Raw genomic sequence first — 20917 nt, forward strand, 5'->3', positions numbered from 1 at the left:
GCCTACTGGTGCCTGTCCATCCTCAGGCAAACAAACATACAAATGAGAAACTTATCCAGTGCCATTCCCTTCCAGTACAACTTCTCCCCAGCTTCTTCTGAATTTGGTTCCTCTTCATTGCCTTAAGATAGTTGTTTTATATATTTTGTTGAGAATTTGTAGTTGTCATTTGTAGGAGGGTTGAATGGACAGCAGCTCCTTCACCATCATCAGAGGTTGATGGTCTTCACTCCAACAAGGTGCTGTTTGCACAGTCCTTCCCTGGTGACAGAAACTCCCCCACAGCTTTCTGTGCACACCAAATGAAAGTCATGTCTACAAAACCTGGCTGTGACGACCTTCTCATAATGTGGGCAATGAACTCAGGCTCTGGAGGAAGACCTGGGGCAAATTAGTTGACCTTTACACTCAAACTTTTGATATATGAAATGGGTAATATCTGCCATGCCTATACATATCATGTGATTAAAAATCTGAGATGGGCTGGCTGGTTAGCTCAGTTGGTTAGAGCATGGTGCTGATAATACCGAGGTCCAGAATTTGATCCCTGTACCAGCCAGCCAAAAAAAAAGATCTGAGGTGACTGACCACCATTTTGGCCCACAACGTGAAATATACACTGGATTTGGGGAGACCAGGGCAGAGGCTGTTGCAAGAATCTTTACTTGCTACAGGCAGTGGATGGATTTACAAGTTCTGGAGTTAGAGGAGTAGGCCATTCAGCCATCATAGTGTTTAAGGCCTTATCTGTATTTCCTGAGGGTAGAGGTCATTTCTAATTCTGTGATGAGAAGGTAGTACAACAGTCACCCCTTACCCAAAGGAGATACAGTCCAAGGCCCCCAGTGGATGCTTGAAACCTCGGATAGTACCGAACCTGACTGCTGTCAATAGGAACATGTTTCTGTTCATGTCTTCCACCCACAAATTCAGTGTCTTTTCCGTCTTGACTAAGCACTTACCGTGCACTGTGACCATAACCTTTGCAGTCTGAGATACAACAGCAAAACCAGCATGAATTTTTTTTTCTTCACCATTCCACTAAGAGTAGATTGGCTCTCACCACAGATCTTAGCAACCTCAGCATATGATTTTTTTTTCTTTCCTTATTAAGTTGAAAACTCACCTTTCAACTAAAGGAAGCACTTTACAGCTTCTCTTTAGTATGTCCCAATTGCCAGCATCACCACTCCTGTGCTCTGGGGCCATTATTAATATAAGGGTGATGAACACTAGCACTGTGATAGCACTGCAACAGGTGATCTGACAACCCAGATGGGTACTAAGTGACAAACGGGCTGGAGCGACCACAGTGTGGATACACCAGAGATGATTCACATCCCGAGCAGGATGGAGCTGGATGCCATGAGATTTCATCATGCTCCTCAGAACGGCATGCAATTTAAAACTTATGAATTGTTTATTACTGGAATTTTTAATTTGGTGATCTCAGGTGCTTGGTGAGTTCCTTTGTCTTGAAGGATTCCTGTGAGGTATTACTGATATCTAGTATGTGGCTATCATTTGCCGAGGCTCGCTCTCTCCATCAAATTTCTCCAGGTTTCATTGAACCCATTCTAGCCCTCTAAGCTTTCTTTGGATCATGGTTATGTCCTCTTCAAGTTTAAGCCTGGCGGTTGTGTCCTTAGCCACGATATTAAGAGAAATGTTGGACAGGGCAGGGCTGAAGACAAAGTCTTGGGCCATCCCTCCAAGTTAATATCAGGCCACTCCTCAGCTCACTTTGAAGAGGGTAATTCAACCAGTTATTAGTCTACTTCATCAAATGGTACCTCAGCCCATGTTTCTTCACTTTGTCCCAGAGGACTGGGTTGCAAGACAAATGAGGTCCAAGCTAACCTCTTAAGGAACGGCTCAAGGCAGGCCCTAAAGGGCTCTGGAAGGCTGCTCCTTAAGCCTGACTGGGGTGATAGTCCCCAGAGGAGCTGAGGCAGCAGGGGGACTGCTGAGATATCCCAGGATATCACTTTATGAGAAACCTCCACACAGGCTCACCCATATCCCCTTGTGTGTGTACAGGGCTTTGTGCCAAGTCCTTGTGTGTAGAGAAGAAAATGTCAAGACCCTGCATTATTGGCCTAGGCTTATGGTTGAGATTCTATTATTATTCAGAATCCACTGTTCTGAAAGCGTGGACTAGGATTCAACGGCCAGCCCTCCCTCACACTCCACAGATAAGCAGTTTCCTTAATGATGAACTGGAAGTATTACAAGAAGTTGTGGTTGTTGGAATAGCGTGTGTGTGTGTGTGTGTGTGTGTGTGTGTGTGTGTATCTGTTTAAATCTTATTATTTTAACTCTAACTTCCTAAAGACTGGTAAATTATGCGTGGAGTACCTGAAAACTCACTAAATCACAATAGTGCCTAATATTCATTTATTTTATTTTATTTTTTAAAAAGATGACCAGTAAGGGGATCTTAACCCTTGACTTGGTGTTGTCAGCACCACACTCAGCCAGTGAGCTAACCAGCCATCCCTATATAGGATCCGAACCCACAGCCTTGGTGTTATCAGCGCCACACTCTCCCGAGTGAGCCAAGGGCTGGCCCTTCATTTAATATTTTAAATATGGCAGCCTCATCTCCATTTCAGATTAAGAAACTAAGGCTGTGTGAGGGGTAACTGCTGACAAATGCCTTCACACACACACCACTACGGAGCAGTTTCCCTCCTACCTCTCACTGTCGAGATCATCTCGTGTATTCCCCAAGGCTTTAAATACCATTTCTATGCTCAAGACTCCTAGTTTGTTAGCTGTAGCTGCTCTACTGGCTAAAAGAGAACTCTTCTCTCCAATTTTTTCTTATTTCAGTTTTGGCAATTGATTGTTCAGGTCAAAAACTGTGGAGTCACCTTTGCATCCCCACCCTCTGCATCCAATCTGGCAGCAAGTTCTTTCTTCCCATCACCCTAGTCCAGGCCACCACCATCTCTTACCTGGACTGCCCCAGGCAGAATGACTGCATCGGCAAGGTGGCAAGGAGACCTGTAGGGTGGGTTTAGTGACGCAGGCCCTGAGGGAAGGAGGGTAGGAGTGCACTGGTGGCTGTGGAGAGTGGAAGGGGGCTGGCTTGAAAGGGGCCTGTCAGCTCTGCCTTTCCACCACTGTCAGGCTGGCAAGACCGTAACTTATGCGTAGAAGGCTTTATTGTCTTAGACTCCCCCCTGTACCAGCAAGTCCTCAACCTCCTTTCCTGAAATCGGGTTTCTGCCTTCCCTGGGAAGCCTGCCCAGGATGTGTTACTGTATACCTGGGGATAAAAATCCAAAACAAGACATACCACTGACTGGAAGCATGAGGAAATTCACTGCCTCCAGTGGCAGAGGCTCAAATACAAAAGCTAGAAGTTAAGTACACGCACTGGCTACACCCAGAGGATGAGAGCCAAATGTCTCATCAGAAGGCTGATTTGACTGCAGCGAGTTGTAGGCGAGGCAGAGCAACTGGCACTTAGAATCCTGGGCTGGAATGCTTGCTGGCAAGTGGCCATCTTGCTGCCCTCTCTCCGTCTTTGTCCTGTGGACACCCACTTCCTTTCATTCCTGTTGCCCACTGCTTGGCAGACTCCCCACTCCCCGTCTCTCAAGTCTTGGGTCCTCTCCCTAACTGATTCCCATTCCTGTCTTCTTGGACCTAGTGAGACTCCCAAGACTGAGTGGGGGCTGCAGAAAGCTCATGGGTTCATCTATTTTGGGACCTCCCCGCAAACCAGTGGAAGGTTTTACAGGTTCTATTCAACAGGGAACAGACTTCTTGGAACTTAAGGAAGAAACTGACTAGGCAGAATCCAAATGATGAAAGGAACCATAAACTAAGCCCAAGACTGCCACATGAATTCCTAATAACTTAATTATCTAAGAGCTCTACAGCACACTGAAGTGACCATCAATAAGCACAGCACAAAGTTAGAATTTCCACAACTTCCCTACAGGACATGTAGATAAAGTACCTGCTGACTGCTGGCTCTAAGCAATAAGACTTCCAAACCCTGTTGTGATTAAAGATCAAAGTGCTTGGTGCTATAGACTTTCACTTCTTTCAGGTGTCATTTAGCCATTTGGTTAAATGCCGCCTGTGTCCGTCAGGAGCACCAGGCTTCTCCTGCACCAACCCACTTTTCAACCTTTTTCCCATTAGCACATCCAGTCCTGTGAGGATTCTCGGCCCATGCCTTCGCTATTTACAGCAAGGCTCAGAGTCATGGACAGAAAAGCTATGGATTCCACTCGAGCTCGATGCGGTGTCACCGTGTAACCACGTTTTGGGGATGGCTGTCACCCACCATCCCGACAGGGCAAGTGTGCTACAGCAACGCCTGCAGAGACCGCAAGAGTAGGGGCTCAGGGCATGTGGCTTCATTCACTTGAGCGCCCAGTGCCTGACACATCTTAAGCACTGGCCCATGGCTGAGTTACCTCTAATGGAAGAGCTCTGAATTCCAGGGGAAGGTTGGCGAGGAAACAAATTATGGCTGAAGTAATCAAAAGATGAAGTAGGAGAAATACTGTTCTGGGACAGGCTCTGCACACATGAGAATCTGGAACTTGAAACTGCAGAAATCTGAGGGTAGTCTTGCATATAGAAAGTAGGCCCCTCTTGCATAAGAACAGAAGCAACTTCTGGATTAAAGAAAAGTCTTACCTTGCTTATCTCTTCCAGAAGAGGGAAGAGGCTTGAGTTCTATTACTAGATTTGCAGCACTTCAGTACAAACTCCTGTTAGCAAGGTTGACACCTGCGTCAGGAGCCACTGTTCTTGAAGTGATTTAACTGTTGGAAACTGCCAAAGAAGTATGATTTAGTGAGATGCAGGAGGCTGTCCAAGACAGTATGTGTTGGAAGACCAGAAGATGACAGACTGGGTTCCTTCTGAGCCTACTGTCTGGCGTGCTTTGATGGAGGAGGAAAGGCTGCACAGATGACATTCCTGAGAGCACTTCATGTGTATTCAAAACTCTACATTCCCAGGCTCTGATGTAAATGTTATGCTTCACCAAAAAGAAATGTCTCCAAAAAACACTGGATCTGGTTAGCAGTAATGTGAGAGCTGCTATTGCAGACACGGCAGATTCTATTTTTAACACTTTATTGGTAAAACAACTCCCTTCCCCTCCACCCTTACAGAGAACTACCTTTTGTTTTTCTAGTGGGTAACATAACTTACCTGTTTAACCAAGGCCTGTGCTGGCCCGCTACAGAAGTAATTCGGATAGCAGCCTACCCTTCCCTGTCCCCATGCTAGAACTGTTCCTGTACAGGGAGCTATGTCACTATCTTATTCAGAAAAGGCATATGTTATAATAATAGTAATGGAACATGCTAGGCTTAGGGTAAACTTTGCTGTATATCTTCATCAGCCCAAATGAGAAAGAAGAACGTTATTACTCTGAGTAAGTTAGAGTCCCAACACGCAGCCTCTGAGAGGAAAAAAAGCCTTAGACTGGCAAGGAAGGAAGGGGGTCCATGCTGAAACTTTGTAAACATGCCATGCCTAACGCAGAAGACTTCTTAGATAGAAAAACCCAAAACCCACAATATTTGAGAAACCAGAAAGAATAAGATGAGGACATAACTGTGTCAGGCAGGGGGGAACGAAGAGGGGAGCGGGAAGGAAGAGGGGAGCTGTAAGGAGAAAGCTAAAGCACGTGCTTTTACCGCAGCCCACCCCAACCCCCAATCAAAAGGGCATGACTTCCAGAACTGGGGGAAATTCTAGCATTATCTACTGCAGTTAATTTAAAACAGGAATATTTACAGTTCCTCTGCCAAAGTTTTAAGGGTTTTGAAGACTAACAACTGGAATCCAAGTTATATTCACAAGTCCTGTGGGTATTTCTCCCCCCAATCCTGCACAGAAGAGGACCAAAAAAATACATTCCTTCTCTCTGGAATTTATTATTTTTTATGAAAACAAAGATAGAAAAATTAAAATGACCAACTGCCATGCCAGGATCACATTATTTCTACCCGTTACTGGCACTTGCCCTTAATCCAAGTCATTTTGGAGTCCCCTTGTCCCCACCCTGTTTAATTAGCCATCTGCATCCTTGAGGGTTGAGAACTAAGTACCGTAGATAAACAGTGAGTACATGAGTATCTTTTTAGTCTTCACCAAATCCAGACGTGGTTTTGAGTTCTGTGGACAACAGAAGCTTCAATTCTTTGACATCTCTGTGACTGAACCAGAGCCGCAGATGACCAAGTCTGGAAACAGACAGGGTCTTCCCATCAGTCTTCTGGAACAAGTGGAGGAGGTAGGTGGTGACTGGGAACTCTGGTAGATGACAAAGGCTAGAAAGGAGTCATTTATTAAAAACAAAAAAACCCCCTCAGCAGGTTTTGAAGACAACAATAGAGGAATCCAACACCCTGATCACTTCACACTCCACGGACAGCATGAAGTGTACCACATGGGAACTCAGTGACTTCAAGCCATGGGACAACAGCACACCAGTTCATTACACAGGTCAAGACTGAGGCAGGCCACTGAGGGGGTGACCCTAAGGGAGAAACCAGGACTCACAGGCTCTTCTCCAACCTCTGCTGTCACATATTCTCAGGCCGACTTAGGCTTCTCTGTGCCTCTGAACAATGGGCAATTTCTTATCCGGCTGGGGCTGCTTAGGTAAAGGTAGGCAGACATTCCAATAGTTACTACCAGAACTCTGGCCTCTCAAGCAAAGACCACAGCACAGGGTCAGATTCTAAGGGGACAGGACAGCCTGTTCTTTCCCCAGTTCCATCTCAGAGGAGCATCTGACATTTGTTCCCAATACCCAGTTGTCACCACAGGTAGACCAAGACTATAATCACAACATCAAGGACAGGATTGTGTTGCTTTTCTTCCTTTTTTTTTTTTTTTCTCTCTTAAAGGAGTGAGGGCATGGAAAGTACAACACACCAATGAAACAAAAATGCCAAAAAAAAAAAAAATAATAATAATACAAAAAAATAGAAAATAGAAAAATGTATTTACAAGTAGTACATTACTATGATCAGAAAGCACAAAGACACCTGCTGCTATAATACATGCATTGGTTCAAGAAGAAACTACTAAAAACCCTGCAAGGGAGAAGCCTGTAAAAAGAAAAAAAAGGGCCAAAAAGTTTTAACTTTTCATCCCTAATTTGTTACGCTGATCAAAACCAAGTAAGAGTCTCCTATAGTCCACAAGTCTATCAATCAGTACAAATGCTATACTGGTTTGTAACTGCAGGGTCAGTCGCAAAGGGGAAAGACAGCAGCTTATCCATATACAAGGAAGCCACAGGAAACTGCTCTACATGCTCAAAATTACAGCAAGCCCCCGTCTGCTACACAGCATGATCTTAGCAGGTTTTAATTTTTGTTTATTTATATATATCTACGTGTGCGTGTAGGTGTATATATGTACGTATGTATAAAAACCGTGCCCTTGTTCACTGCCAACATAACATCTGGGTGGACATGAACTCATTACAGCAAATTCTTAAGTGTATGTTGTAAGAAGTCACTCAATGTCTGTGGATTTAATAAGTCACTTCACACCACAGAAAATATTTAATAAATCCAAAAAAAGGAAAGAAGAATATAATGACAGAATAGTTTCTGTCTCAGTTCTTTGAAACTGAGTCCCCCATAGGAAACTGGTCCCAAAGTTCTTGAGGGTTTGCTGAAGAAACTTCAGTTTGCTAATGTTTTTTTTCATCCTTTTAGTGTTCAAAAGTTCTAGAACGACTCCTTGCCGTTTTCAGTTTTTAAATAGTCAGATCTCCATCTCCCCGTAAGGTGTAACAGTCTGGTGCAGATCCATAAAAACGGGGGAAGGAGCGCTGGGGAAGGGCCTGTCACTTCTGGAAGGAGCTCCACCTCTACAACTGCAGAAGAAGAGGAACCACACAGGGCTCCAGCACCTCTCCTGTGAGCAAGCTCCCTTTAAATGCAAAATCCAGCCACACGTCAGTTCCTTAAACACGTACATCTCTGAGTACCAGGCCAGCTCTAAGAGGAAACAAAAACCACGCGTTGAGAGAAAAGGACTATGATGGCCATTCTGGTCACTTTCTATGTGATCCATCATACTTCCAGGAATCGGGAGCTGCTGGACTTGGAGTGGAATGGCTCAGACCACATCCGCCGTAGGTCACCCTGGGAAAGAAAGGACTTTACTAAGGTACAGATTTAAACGTGAGGCATGCATAGCTACAAATCCTCTCTGATTCTTGATCTCAGATCAGATTGCTTCTGTGGGGAATCAAAGAGCATTCAAATTTTACTCACTGAAAAGTAACCCACCATTTTTAGGAGAACTCATTAGAAGAGAAACTTTTGGGGCCCTTGAGCAAAGAAGGGCTTTTACCAACTATCCTGATTTTAAGTTCTATCACTTGCAAGTCAGATGCTGTCGGCAAGCTAATTAACCTCTATGTCCCTGTTTCTTCACCTGTAAAACTGGGGATGATAATACAAATCTGGTAAATAAAATAATGCTCTCCCTAAATCTAGTTTTTATCATACACTGCCGTCGATACTATTAAATCTTTCTCATTTACAAACTTTAATGCAAAGTATTAAAAAAGTTGTTAGATGGCAACAGGGTACTGCTTTTTAGAGAAGCAGGAAGTCTCTACATCAGGGCTCTTGGGATTTCGGTTAATTACTCTGTGACCAGGTGGTATAGTGGTTTAACTCATCAGCATTTTCTACCAGTGGTTGCAAGAATCTGGGAGAGTTTGCTAATGCCAGGTTAGCACACAAAAAAACCAGTCAAGATCAAGAGCTTAGGGCTTCTGCCAGAACAATCTCCAGCGAAGAGAGTACATACCCAACTACATGGTCAAAGCCAAGTTACTGCTTTCATAGGTTTATAACTGCTTCTCTCACCTTTAAATAGGCCATCGTGAGGAGTGGCAATAAGGTAAATGGCACCAAATAGAGAAGGGCAGGCTGGGCAGCTCGGTGAATGCGAGACGCCACAGTAGCAGTGAGCAGACCTATTTGGAAAGAGAGACATTCATGAGTAACTCCAAGGGGCCATCCCTGAGAGAGGAGAGAGAAACTCTGTCATCTGGCTGCTTCTTGGCAAAGTCCTGAAATTGTACAGATCTAACATGACATATTCCACCCTAGGCTAGGATGTGAAATGCCCAGCTTGAGCAGTTAAAAAAAAAAAGTGGAACAGCACAGCTTTAAAAAAACCTAGATGTCCAAGGACCCATGACTGGCCCAAGTCCCACTTTGTTCAGGTTCCTGGGTTCAAACCCTCCTCTCAGCCTGAATGTGCCTGGTCACTCTCTGTCTCCTGTGGTGTGTGGTGCTAGACTTGGAGGCAAAGACCTGGGTTCAAATTCCAGCTCTGTTACTCACAATAGCTATGTAACCCTGGTTCAGGCATTTCACCTCTCTGAGTCTCAGCCTCATCTGTCTAATGGGGATAATACCACTTGGACTGAAATGAGCCCATGTGTGTTAAATGCTACGGAATGAGGCAAGTGCTGCCGTCAAGCAGGAGGCACAAAGGTTGGAGAGGAGCTCCACTCCACTCACTCTGTGGTAGCAGTCGCAGGTGCAGACAGCTTACTGCCACTCCTAGCCTAGTTACAATGGTCTCTTCCTGTCTGCCTAGAAGTCAGCTAGCTAGAGAAAAGCTAGCTCTATAGGGACAATCCTAGGTCAGAGGTGACAGAAATGTTAGAACTAATGAAGGTAAATACCTGTGTAATAAAGTAGGAAATAAACATGATATTCATTAAACTCAAGAGACATCCCTGAGCGTTGTGTTGTACGTATCCTTGGCTATGAGGACTAACCATGCTCTTCCTGCAATGTTCTTCAGACATATTGTTGGATAGAGAACTGGGCTATCCAGTATAGAGAGCATTTATCATCTCATGGGCCAGGAAGGTTTCTTTTTGGTTATCTACAATAGCAACCAGAGTTACCACTCTCCTGTTCAGCACTTGCAGCTAGAAAATCTGACTTAATTCCAAGGGTCAGAGGACAGCCAGAGGGGATCATCTGCAGTCTCTCTTACCTACAAAGTATCCGATGAGGGTGCAGTGAAAGTAGGAGACCTTCTGCATGCGCCCAGAGATGTTGGCGGGTCCAGAAGCACCACAGGAGTCACCACTGGCTTGTTTTTTGTAGTTGTCATAGCGAAGGACAAAGCACAACAGGAGACCGGGCATCACAATGTCTCCAATGCCCAACATAGAGAAGTGACTGCCGGTGGAGCTGGAATGTAGTTTCATGTGTTAGGGATGCCATACTCTACAATCCAATTTCTATTCCTTCTGTGCAAAGTCTGTCAGTTAGATTCTAAGAAGCCAGAGAACTTATCTGAATGACAGATGGAAGTCTCTACTGGTTGAACACTAGTTTTTGAGAGTTTAGAGATTAAAAGCCACAAGAGTACTGCAATAGAGGTCCCTGACCTGGCCAGTCAGTGTTTAGGAGAGCACCTTGTAGGGGACTGTTGAAGTGATTGCTCCTCTCAGAAATGTCAAGCAATTCATTATTTGTGACACATTCACTGCTGAGACTTCAAATAAGCACCTGACTACTACCAGACATAGAAGATTAAAGCAGCACCTTAATTTTGCCAAGATTACCAGATACTGTATAATTTTACCATTAGAACATATTTTTACACATGTCTTAGAAGTAAAAAAGATCCAGATTCTCCTATTAATTCCCTCCAACCAACTTTAAAAAGTGGAAACAGCAATAAAGTATGGTTGTTTGATAACATTAAGCAATAATAAAAAGCAGCACCTGTATCACTTAGTGATAAATCTTAGTAAGTCAGGTCAATGTTCTTGTCCTCAGTTCATTTGTACAATGGACAGAATGACTCACAACCCTTTCCAGTTTAGGATTAGAATGTTGATAACAAAAGACAGACTGATCAAGGCAAGGAACAGACAGGCACAGGAAGGCCGTGTGATCACCATCACAGGATGAAGCCCGACAGGCCAGTCCTACCTAGGGAAGACCAGTTTTCCAGGTAAAGACAGGCGAGGAACATCACGCCCAACATTGGGCCCCAGGTGGAGCTTCCGGGATAGAACGTCAAGGGGATTGTCAGCCGGCTGCGTGGCCACCTTCACCATGACGTTGCTATTGAAGATGTAGGCTGAGAAAAATACCTGCCGAGTTGGAGAGATGCCTTTAACAGAGGGAGCTGGAAGCAACCCACTTTCAGCATCAGCCCTCTTTGTTTTTAAGAGCAGAGTCCCAGAGTACTACAACATCAGTGTTTTCTTTGCATGCTTTGAGAAAAAAGAAAATCTTTGCTCTTTGTGTGTACTTACTTCTCTCCACACCCAAGGAGGACTCCCTTACAGTAGAACTGGGTATGCTCCCACGGCAGGGAAACTTGTGTGCCTGCCACCTCTCCTACCCCGAGAGAGCCACACACTTTACCTACTGTATCACATCCCAACAGACAAAAGGTTCAGACAGCTGCCTGCACACCTTTTAACACATACAGTTCAGGACTGGAGGGAATGATCTTAGATAGTGATCGGGCAAGCCAGGCTTAGGATACTTAAAGCTAACGGTTTTCAGGAGTTAATATTTCAACTAAATACAAAGGAGAGCAGGGGCTTCCAGGGAAACAGACACTTACCCAAAAGACATCATAGATTAGAAGCCCTGAGAGAAGCAGGCAGGAGACCTTGAGGCTCGGCAGGCGGACAAAGGCGATCATGGCGACACAGAGACCCATGGCCAGAGCTGGGGAGGAGACAGCAAAGACAGCAGTCAGTGTGTGAACTACAGGCTCATCCTCTTTCCACAGCTATTCAGCTGATCAACCTAACAGTCTGCAATCCCCTCAAAAATCAGGCAGCCCTAAGATCCATTTTCAGACACTTATACCCCACTGGTGCAAAGTGCCCACTTCGGCCCATTTGGGCTGTTGGTATTTGGAGGAATTCCTTTTCTCATGCTACATATAGTGCTCAGCTGTTGGAGACCCAGGAGATGCCCCATTCTGAACTATATAGGTGGAAGCCAGGCTCACCTGACACTTCCTCGCCCTTGCTCCCTGCCTTCCCTGTACTGCTGTGGATGCGCGCGCGCACACACACTCACACACACACACACACACACACACACACACACACACACACACACACACACACACACACACACACACACACACACACACACACACACACACACACACACACACACACACACACACACACACACACACACACACACACACACACACACACACACACACACACACACACACCCTTCTCTCTCTACCTACCACCCATTTCTCTGGTCTCTTTCACAACGAAGAGCTGTGAACATAAGCTGTTTCCAATTCTTCTCTTTCCATTTTTTCAAGATCTTATTACTTACTACAAAAGCAGTAGCTGCATTACAGAAAACGGCCAAGCAAAAATTTTTTAAAAATTACATTCCCACTATCTATCCCATTGTTAACTATCTTCCCAGAATTTTAAACATATGTGTTTAAAAAAATCGAATGAGATCACACAATTTGCTTTTTAAAATCCGACAATCTCCAGTTTCTATCTCTGTGAATTTTCATAACATTTAATACAATTTCTCTAATCGACTGTAAAATGTCTTGGGTTTGTCTATGCCAGTATCCAGTCCAGGGCTTGTGTATGTCTTTTAAATCTTTTTCAATCTGGAATAGTCCTTTTTTAATGATTTGTTGAGAATGGAGCCATTTGTCCTGCAGAATGTAGAACCTTCCAGATTTTTCTGGTGCTTCCCTTCTGTGGTGGTTGGCTTTTTCCTCTTTCCGCTATCCTGTGTATTTCCTATAAATCCGACATTATCATCTGATGACTAGATTACTCTGTGATTCTCTCTCACACCCACTCTGCAAAGGCTTTCATCCATATTATTCCACTGACACCCTCATTGCTAAATGCAATAATCAACCTCTATCCTCATCTTACCTGACCCACGTGCATCAACCCACCAGAGGATGGCTTCTAGGACAATGCACTCTCCTGGTTCCTCCTACTTCACTGGCCCCTCCTTTTCAGGCTTCTTTGTAGCTCTCCTGCAATTCCCAGACCTCCCTGAATCTGTCTTCAGATCTTTGCTCTCAGCTCCATTCATTTCCATGGTGGTCGCATCCAATCACAAGGCTTGAGATTATCTTACATGTTGTCAACTTGCACACTTTTATTTTCATCCTGTATCTCTTCTTTGAAATCCTGACTCATAAATCCCGTGTCTAATATGCCTCTCAAAGTTAACACAGCCAAAACTCAGCTCTTCTCTAAACTGGTTCCCACTGTACTCTTCCATCTCTGTGCATTTACTCTTTCTTCCAGTTGTGCCAACCGAAATCTTCTGGAGTCATTTTTGACTCCTTTCTGTCTTTCTCTCTCTCTCAGCCTGCCAAGCACAAGTCCCATTCATCTCTTGCCTGGACTGCTGCAATAACCTCATACATCTAATCTTGCCTTCTACAGTCTCTTCTCCACACAGCAGACAGAGGAGCTTCTTAAACCCTAAGTCAAGTTTTACTGGTCCCCTGTTCAAAACCTTAAACCACATCTCACTTCAAGCAGAGTAAAGCCATAGTCTGCACAGTGGCTGACAAGGTCCTCCTGCTTGTTACCTTTCAGGCTATTTCCTGCTGCTTCCCTGTGCCAGTCACGCTGGCGGCCTCGCTCTTCCTCTAACCTGCCTGGCATGTCCCCATGTCAGTGTTTCTGTACTTGCTGTGCCCTCTGCCTGGAACAATCTTATCACGAAATCCACCTGGCTCACTCCTTCATCTTTGGTAGGTCTTTACTCAAGTGGTAACTTCTCAATGACACCTGGACTTTCCTGCAGATTATATTTAAAATTGTACTTCCTCCCCATCCCTATCCTTACCTTATTTTTTTCTCTTGTACCTCTCAACATTTGACACACAAGATACCTCCTTTCTTTCTTTTTTTTTTTTTTTAATTTTCACTGCCCTCAACTTGAGGGCATAGCTCACTGCTTTGTCCCTGGAGTCTAGACCAGGGCCTGGCAAATGAAGGGCCTCTCCTGCCTTCAGCTCTCCTCCATTCTTCTGAAAACATAGGTCTGATTAGGCCACAGAGCTGCTGACAAATGTTCCATGGGTTCTTCCTGTAGTGGGATGAACGCCCAACTCCTGGCCGAGCACTGTAGGCATACAGGCATGCACAGGAGGGCCTTCTCCACTGTGCAGCCCCATTCTCTCAACATGCCCTTCCTGTTGCTCTGTTCTCTGGCCAAGCATGATCATACCTCTCAACACATATTGCATTCTTTCACGCTCTGCAGGAAGGCTCTGTCCTTGGCTTTATCTGGAAAATTAATCCTCATTCTTAAATAGCCAGGTCAGAAAGCCCTTCCTCAGACAGTCTTTCCTGATCTAACCAGAGTAAGTTGTTTCTTCTATGTGATGCTGCAGAACTTTGAACATCTCTCAACTCATGCATCAATCCTATGATAGTGTTATTATTTATTAACAAGCGAGTTTATTGCTATACTAGTTGACTATGTGCTCCACTTAGACAGAGACCATGTCTTATTCTTTCTGTGGAACTTAGCTCTTGACAGAGTGGATATTCAATAAACATTTGCTGAATAAATGAGAAATTATGTTCTATTAACTTCAAACTTCAAATTATTCTAAGGAAAGTAAGAAAAGCCATATTATCAGATATATACTATTTTAACAGAATTGATGGTAGATTGTCAATATATATAACAAAATGGGTAAATAAATATAGCAGCTTGGCAGACCCTGGACACATCAACTCAACTGAATGAGTTTCTACTGTGTGTATGGTGTTGCACAGAGAAAAGAGGAGAAAGAGCATTCCTACCCTTGCAATAGAGATGTGCTGGGAAGACAATGGTAATAATTAGGAAGAACAACAAAATATGTATATATTCATTTCCCCTATCATTATTGTTATCAAGCATTCACTGAGCTCCACAAGGTGTACTGCAGTGTGAATTTTGGAGAGATGTGGTCAAGATATAATTCCTGACTTTATAATAATATAGGATGTTCCTTGTACTAGCATCGCTTTTAATTTTTTATAAATTTATAAAATCAGAACCAAATTGGTAAAATGAATGCAAATTCATGTCATTTAAAATGGACCTAATGAACTGTACTAACTAGGTAGGGTCAATCAGGCTTTGCAAAGCTTGGGACATTCAAAGCTACAAAGGGATGACTGAAGCATAATGTTTAGGGCATTAAGAGATGTACCGGAAGCCCATGCTCTAATCAACTCACACCCATTTTTTAAAGGATGAGATCTCCCATTATCATTGTCTTTAGGAAAAAAATGTTTGTGCTGTAAATCAATAAACAGGACATTAGCAGAGAGATAAGCTCAACTGGCTGGAGGAACAACAGTGGTCAGTAGTGGGTGGGAAGCCCATGGGGCAGGGGCTGGGAACGGATGACCAAAGAACAGGTGAAAACACGTGTTGTGTATAGATGCTGCTAGCGCTGATCTGTTCTTGGGCTGACAAGTGAATACACGGAAAGCAAAGCATTGAGGGAACAGAGGGAACAAAGGGAGAAATAAAGCCTTAAGATGGACAGACAAGAGACAGAAGGGTATGGGCAGTGAGGGTCAGAGGACTGACTGAGGTATCTCACCAGATAATCCAAAGAGGGACAGGAAATCAAACTGGGCAGAGAAGCAAAAGGGCAGGCTCCTAGGGTTAAATTTGTAGGCCTCTGTAAGACATGAAGATGACTTGTCCATTCCTGAACTCTTCTATTCAATTTGTCATAGAATCATTTACTCCAAAACACACAGGAGCCTTTAGAGGTCATAAGACCTAAGCTTCCGCTTGCTGCTTTGTCACTCACCTTATGCTAATCCTACCCCACCTGGATCTAAGCTAAACATGGAAAAGACAGAACTACTCAGTGACAGAATTTTCGATGACTCCATACAATGTCATTCTATCCTAACCTTCCAAATAAGAAACTCTGGCTTCATTTTCAATTTATCGCTGTCTTCCATGTACAAGCAATAATCTACTGCCATTTTGTGGTATTATCCTCTATTGTTACTGCAGACATTGGTCATGCCTCTCCACACTTCCTTCTTTGATGTGTGCCCTCTCCCCTCCCTCCCCGCCCTTTCCCATTTACTCTACACTACCATTGTCAAAAATCTGTTCACATCATTTCCTGCCTCAAGATCACTAAGTTCCCTTCTCTGCAATGGATCAAGTCTAATTATAAAGTTGCACCTCAGGGGTACAACTTACACAGAATGGAGCTGTGCAAAGTAGTGGCTCTGCCTCAGAGTCCATCTTCCTTAGTTCCTGCTCCTCAGCCTATTCCTTCTCTCTGTGTACATTAAGTTGAGCAATGCTCTCTTTCCAATCACATATCTAAGTCTTCCCACTGTATTCTAAATTCTGTGTACAAAGAGGCAGAATGCACCCCCTTCTGACTGTCTGAGAGAAGGTTCTTAATATAAATTTTAACTCCTTAGGACTTTTCCAGGCCCAAGTGAAGAGAGGTGACTAACTTTCCCTTGTTACTTGCTGCTTGAGAAACTCCCAGGACTTTCCCCAATAGCTTTACCAACAAACTTAACTTTTGGTTAAATATAAATTAACCAAAAGTGTTAGGGAGGCAAATTATTAATCATAGCCATTTAGCTATAGTTAATTCCAATTTTGTTACTGATATCTTTGTATCACTTTGTCTTCCACAACCAGTAGGGCCAGGGACAAAGAATGACACCACACTGAGATAAAATGTCCTCTACAAGGATTACATAACTTGTAAGATCTTAAGCAGTAATCGCATTCTAACATAAAGAAATCTCTAGATATCTATGCCCTATGCGAGCTAAGCACCAGAGTCTGGCATTTTAAAACAAGAGAAAAAAAAAATCTCTAAATTTCTGGCACTAGATATTACCTAACCACTGGTTAACAGCAACTGCTATAAAACGAGGGGACCGGACTACACACCAGTCAAGACTCTGCCAGTCCCTGAACTGAGAAGGGGACACAGATGTGAACCGGGTTCAATGATCCTCGAACACTATGTGTTCGTGCTCAGGATTCACTGGCTTTTAGCTAACATACTAACACCTAGTATGTGGTACTAATTCAAACTCATTCAAGACTTCCTAAATTTAAAAGGTTTATTTGCTAGATGAAACTGAGCTAGAGTAGATAAAACAGTTCTAGATTTCAGTTCAAGAAAACTTGGAAATCTGTTCTTAAAATTCGTACTTTTTAGTATAGCCTTGAAAATAACTTATCATCCTGTTTTCACTCTACCTTAACTTCAAAGAACAGGCTTTAATTAAAAAAACACTCACCAAAAACCCTACCACCAAATCTCGCTGCCTACAAGATGATTTCTGACTTTTCAAAGAAATCTGGAAAGACAATTTCCATGCCAGGGAGCAACTTATTTCAGTATGTTACAGATCATGGCTAGAAAGCTACATTACTACAATAGCAAAAACAAGTCAAACACACATCAAACACTAGTCTGAAGGGCTGGCCAGTTAGCTCAGTTGTTGGTTAGAGTGCAGTGTTATAACACCAAGGTCAAGAGTTCGGATCCACTTACTGGCCAGCTACCAAAAAAACCCCAAACCAAACCAAAACCAAACACAGTCTGAGAAATAAAAAAACTCAAAGGCTCTCTCTCTCTTTTTTTTTTTTTAAGGAAAAATTCTATATTTGGCTAAAGGGCAAACTAGTAGGAAGAAGAGATTCTTGTACCAGTAAATATTCGGAAATTGCAATAATGATAGAAAATGCTGTAAAAGTCTACCAATTAGGGCCAATTAGGATCTAGGGGAGCCTCACAGAACACTTAACAAAATTTAACTATTAAGCAACTTTCACAATATAAATGTATTTCTCATAGTGGTCACTGGGAAAATAAAGTTTGTCATTTATGGCCAATTTTCTATCAAGTCTACAGTCTAGAGGAAGACTCCTATAGTGAAATGGACCCTTTAGTATGGACCCTCTCTTACTGAGAACTGCTTATCCCATTCTTCCTTTAGTGAGTCTAATAAAACTCTACCCCTGTACACAGAAGTACAATGAAAAAGATTCCGCCGACTTGCTCTAAAATATGTTTTGATGGCTGGGTAAACCAGTTTATTTATTTTATTATTATTATTATTATTATGGCTGGCTGGTAAGGGGGTCTGACCCCTTGACATTGGTGTTATAACACTACACTGAAACCAACTGAGCTAAGTAACCAGTCAACTCTTAAATCAGTTTATTTTTAAAAGAATGTCATCATCCATCATGCCAAACTTTTCTTTTTTTAGTGATACTATTAGTAAATAGGTATTTTTTTGTTTGTTTTTTGCAATGCTAGCATAGGGCTGAGAGTATAAAGAAGAGTATAAAGTACATGAGAGTATAAAGAACACATTTCTTACTGTTTTGAGAGAGATCTAATCTTTGGTGAGTCAGTAGCTTAGCTAAGCACTTAAAACCCCCAGCAAAACATGTAAATAGTATCATGTGTGTCTGGAAACATGGATAAAGAGATCCATGAAAGGAGAGCCACCAAAAAGTTAGTAGTGGGATTACTGAGAACCTTAGACCCTACAGGGGCCGAGAGCCTTCAAGGTACGTTAAATATCATTTGAGTCTGCTAGCATTGACACTGATCCTGCTAAGTGATTATTGCTTTATAGTACTTTGGTTAAACCAGTAGCACCTGGAGCTTTAATCCTCTCATTTCACATAACATTTGTGTAGGTGAACTTAAGTGTATTACTTATGGGGGTCGGCTTGCAACCCTTCATTTAAAGATACCATCATAAAGCAGTTTCTCTTAAGAATATGGAGTTCACAGTCATCCAAACAATTATATGGACTGAAATAATCTGGTTTAGATTTTAACCAATTGACCAACATTTCTAAATAGTTTTTGTTCCAAAGTAGTAGAGGAGAAATATCTGTGCTGCTTGCTTCCTCATCAGGAAGCTACTGGACTAGGTGAGATTTAAGTATATAGTCTTAAAAGCAGCCATGAGATTGATTTAGACTAATATTCATTATTCTGCTCCAATTATTATCATGATCAAGACTCCTTAATAGTCTATATTACATATTTTAAAAAGAGATTAGGTTCTGTTATTCTTTCAAAATCCCCTACTCACTCACTTCCCTACTTTTATTCAACAAATCATTCTGCATAAATCAATAGTTAATCTCAGGAAAAGTCTAATGCACATATCTGCCACTTCATCACTCTTAACGACACCTTTTAACTATAAGCTTTTACCCTTTAACTATAAAAGCTGAGCAAGCAATGTGTTATGTGACTCAATGTAATTTTTTTCTTGACATTCTTTATCAACTTCTAGAGCATTGACGTATTAAACACAAATCATAAGAATACTGAAAGTGCTAATACTTGCTTTGGAAAGTTTAGCAGTTCTGATGACCACTTAAATTCTAACCACTGCACTTCAGAATGCTTATATGCATAGTGGGTACTCAAGTACCGAAGCAAATGATCATAGTACATGTTTTTTATAAAGCAATGTAAGATGACATAACAAGACACTAAATCTGTCAGAATCAAGGGTGAATTACTGCACAGATCAGGCACTGGTGATTTCAACTTTTCCTTCCCATTCTTAGTCATTAAAGGTCTCTAAGTCTAAAGGGTAACTTGGTCTGCAACAGCGAGGAACTGTTTTTGCATCTTAACTTGGTATATGGCAGGTATTCAAAAAAGCATTGAACAACTATTTTCACTATAAATATACAAAAACAAATGTACATTTTTATAAAAATGTTTAACATTTCAGTAAAATTGACAGTTTTTTATATGCACCAGTTTTATGAATTTTAACACATGCATAGATTTGTAGAGTCACCACCATACTCAGCATAGAGATGTATCACCCCCAAAAAAATCCTTCGTGCGATTTGTTTACAATCACCTCTCTTCCCCATGTAACCCGTGGCAACTACTGATCTGTTCTCCATTACTATAATTTTGTCTTTTTGAGCAAAAAATATACATTTTAAAATAATAAGCATAACTTGTATATTTTACAATGTTAAAAGTGCTTTCACTATAAATATCACCTTTGATTAAGATAATAAATGCATTTAAATATCATTTTACAGAGCTTGCAACCCACTCCATAGTTTGTTTCCTGATAATACTGAGTTTCTTATAGCTTTTTACTGATTTTAACTCGGCACATATAAATTTCAAATCCTTGTACTGGTCAAAGTTATTTATGAGGGAAAAAAATTCCCTTGAAGCAGAAGGACAAGTTTTTAGTTTTCCTTAAGGCTTAAAATTTCTTCCTTATTAAGAATATATTATAACATATTTCCCTTTCATTGAACATTTCCTGAGTGCACTGATATAATACTGATTCTCAAACAAAAGAAATAGTTTACAAACTTTTTTGTCAAATTCTAACCAATTTGACCATAAACAGGAACATCCTTGGTTTTGAGTTGATTCACCTTTTCAATGCAACTGTTTTTTAAAAATTTTAAATATAAAAACACCACTAAAAAACAATGTACCAAATACTATTCAGCAAACTTAAGATTAGTCACAGAAATATCCTGTAAGATCAGTACTTAGAAATTGTTTGACTAACTTAGCTACTCCTGATCTTGTGGCCTGAACAGGAAGCATCACTCTGGGTGGCTCTGGGCTTAGACACAGTGAATGACAGGTCTGCTGTAGCTGAGCCAGCCTCAGAGGTGTAGGGAAACACTGCCTGGCAGAGTGCACAGGAGCTTCTCAGATGTGGCAGTGGTTCCAAAGAGCTCTGTTTCCAAGGTCTACTTTAGCCTTGTGGTTGCTTGGAATGGGTAATGGGTATAGATGCAGTCCATACCTGTGATCTCTGATTTTCAAATTTTTCCCTTAAAAATTC

At 42.2% G+C, this 20917-nt stretch overlaps 1 protein-coding gene across 2 annotated transcripts in view; it reads right to left on the reverse strand.

Moving 5' to 3' along the window:
- Positions 1-7014: 7014 nt before the first annotated feature.
- The window catches only part of SPPL3 (signal peptide peptidase like 3), a 133205-nt gene continuing 119302 nt past the window's right edge, over positions 7015-20917 (reverse strand). For both annotated transcript variants that reach the window (XM_063086851.1, XM_063086850.1), the window contains 5 exons: positions 11632-11738; positions 10986-11149; positions 10036-10235; positions 8886-8995; positions 7015-8150 (listed from right to left, as the gene is read on the reverse strand). In XM_063086851.1, coding sequence (XP_062942921.1) covers positions 8079-8150; positions 8886-8995; positions 10036-10235; positions 10986-11149; positions 11632-11738 — 653 coding nt within the window. In that variant the 3' untranslated portion in view covers positions 7015-8078. The remainder of the gene's footprint in view (positions 8151-8885; positions 8996-10035; positions 10236-10985; positions 11150-11631; positions 11739-20917) is intronic.

This window comes from Cynocephalus volans, chromosome 2, assembly GCF_027409185.1.
Source record: "Cynocephalus volans isolate mCynVol1 chromosome 2, mCynVol1.pri, whole genome shotgun sequence".
NCBI lineage: Eukaryota > Metazoa > Chordata > Mammalia > Dermoptera > Cynocephalidae > Cynocephalus > Cynocephalus volans.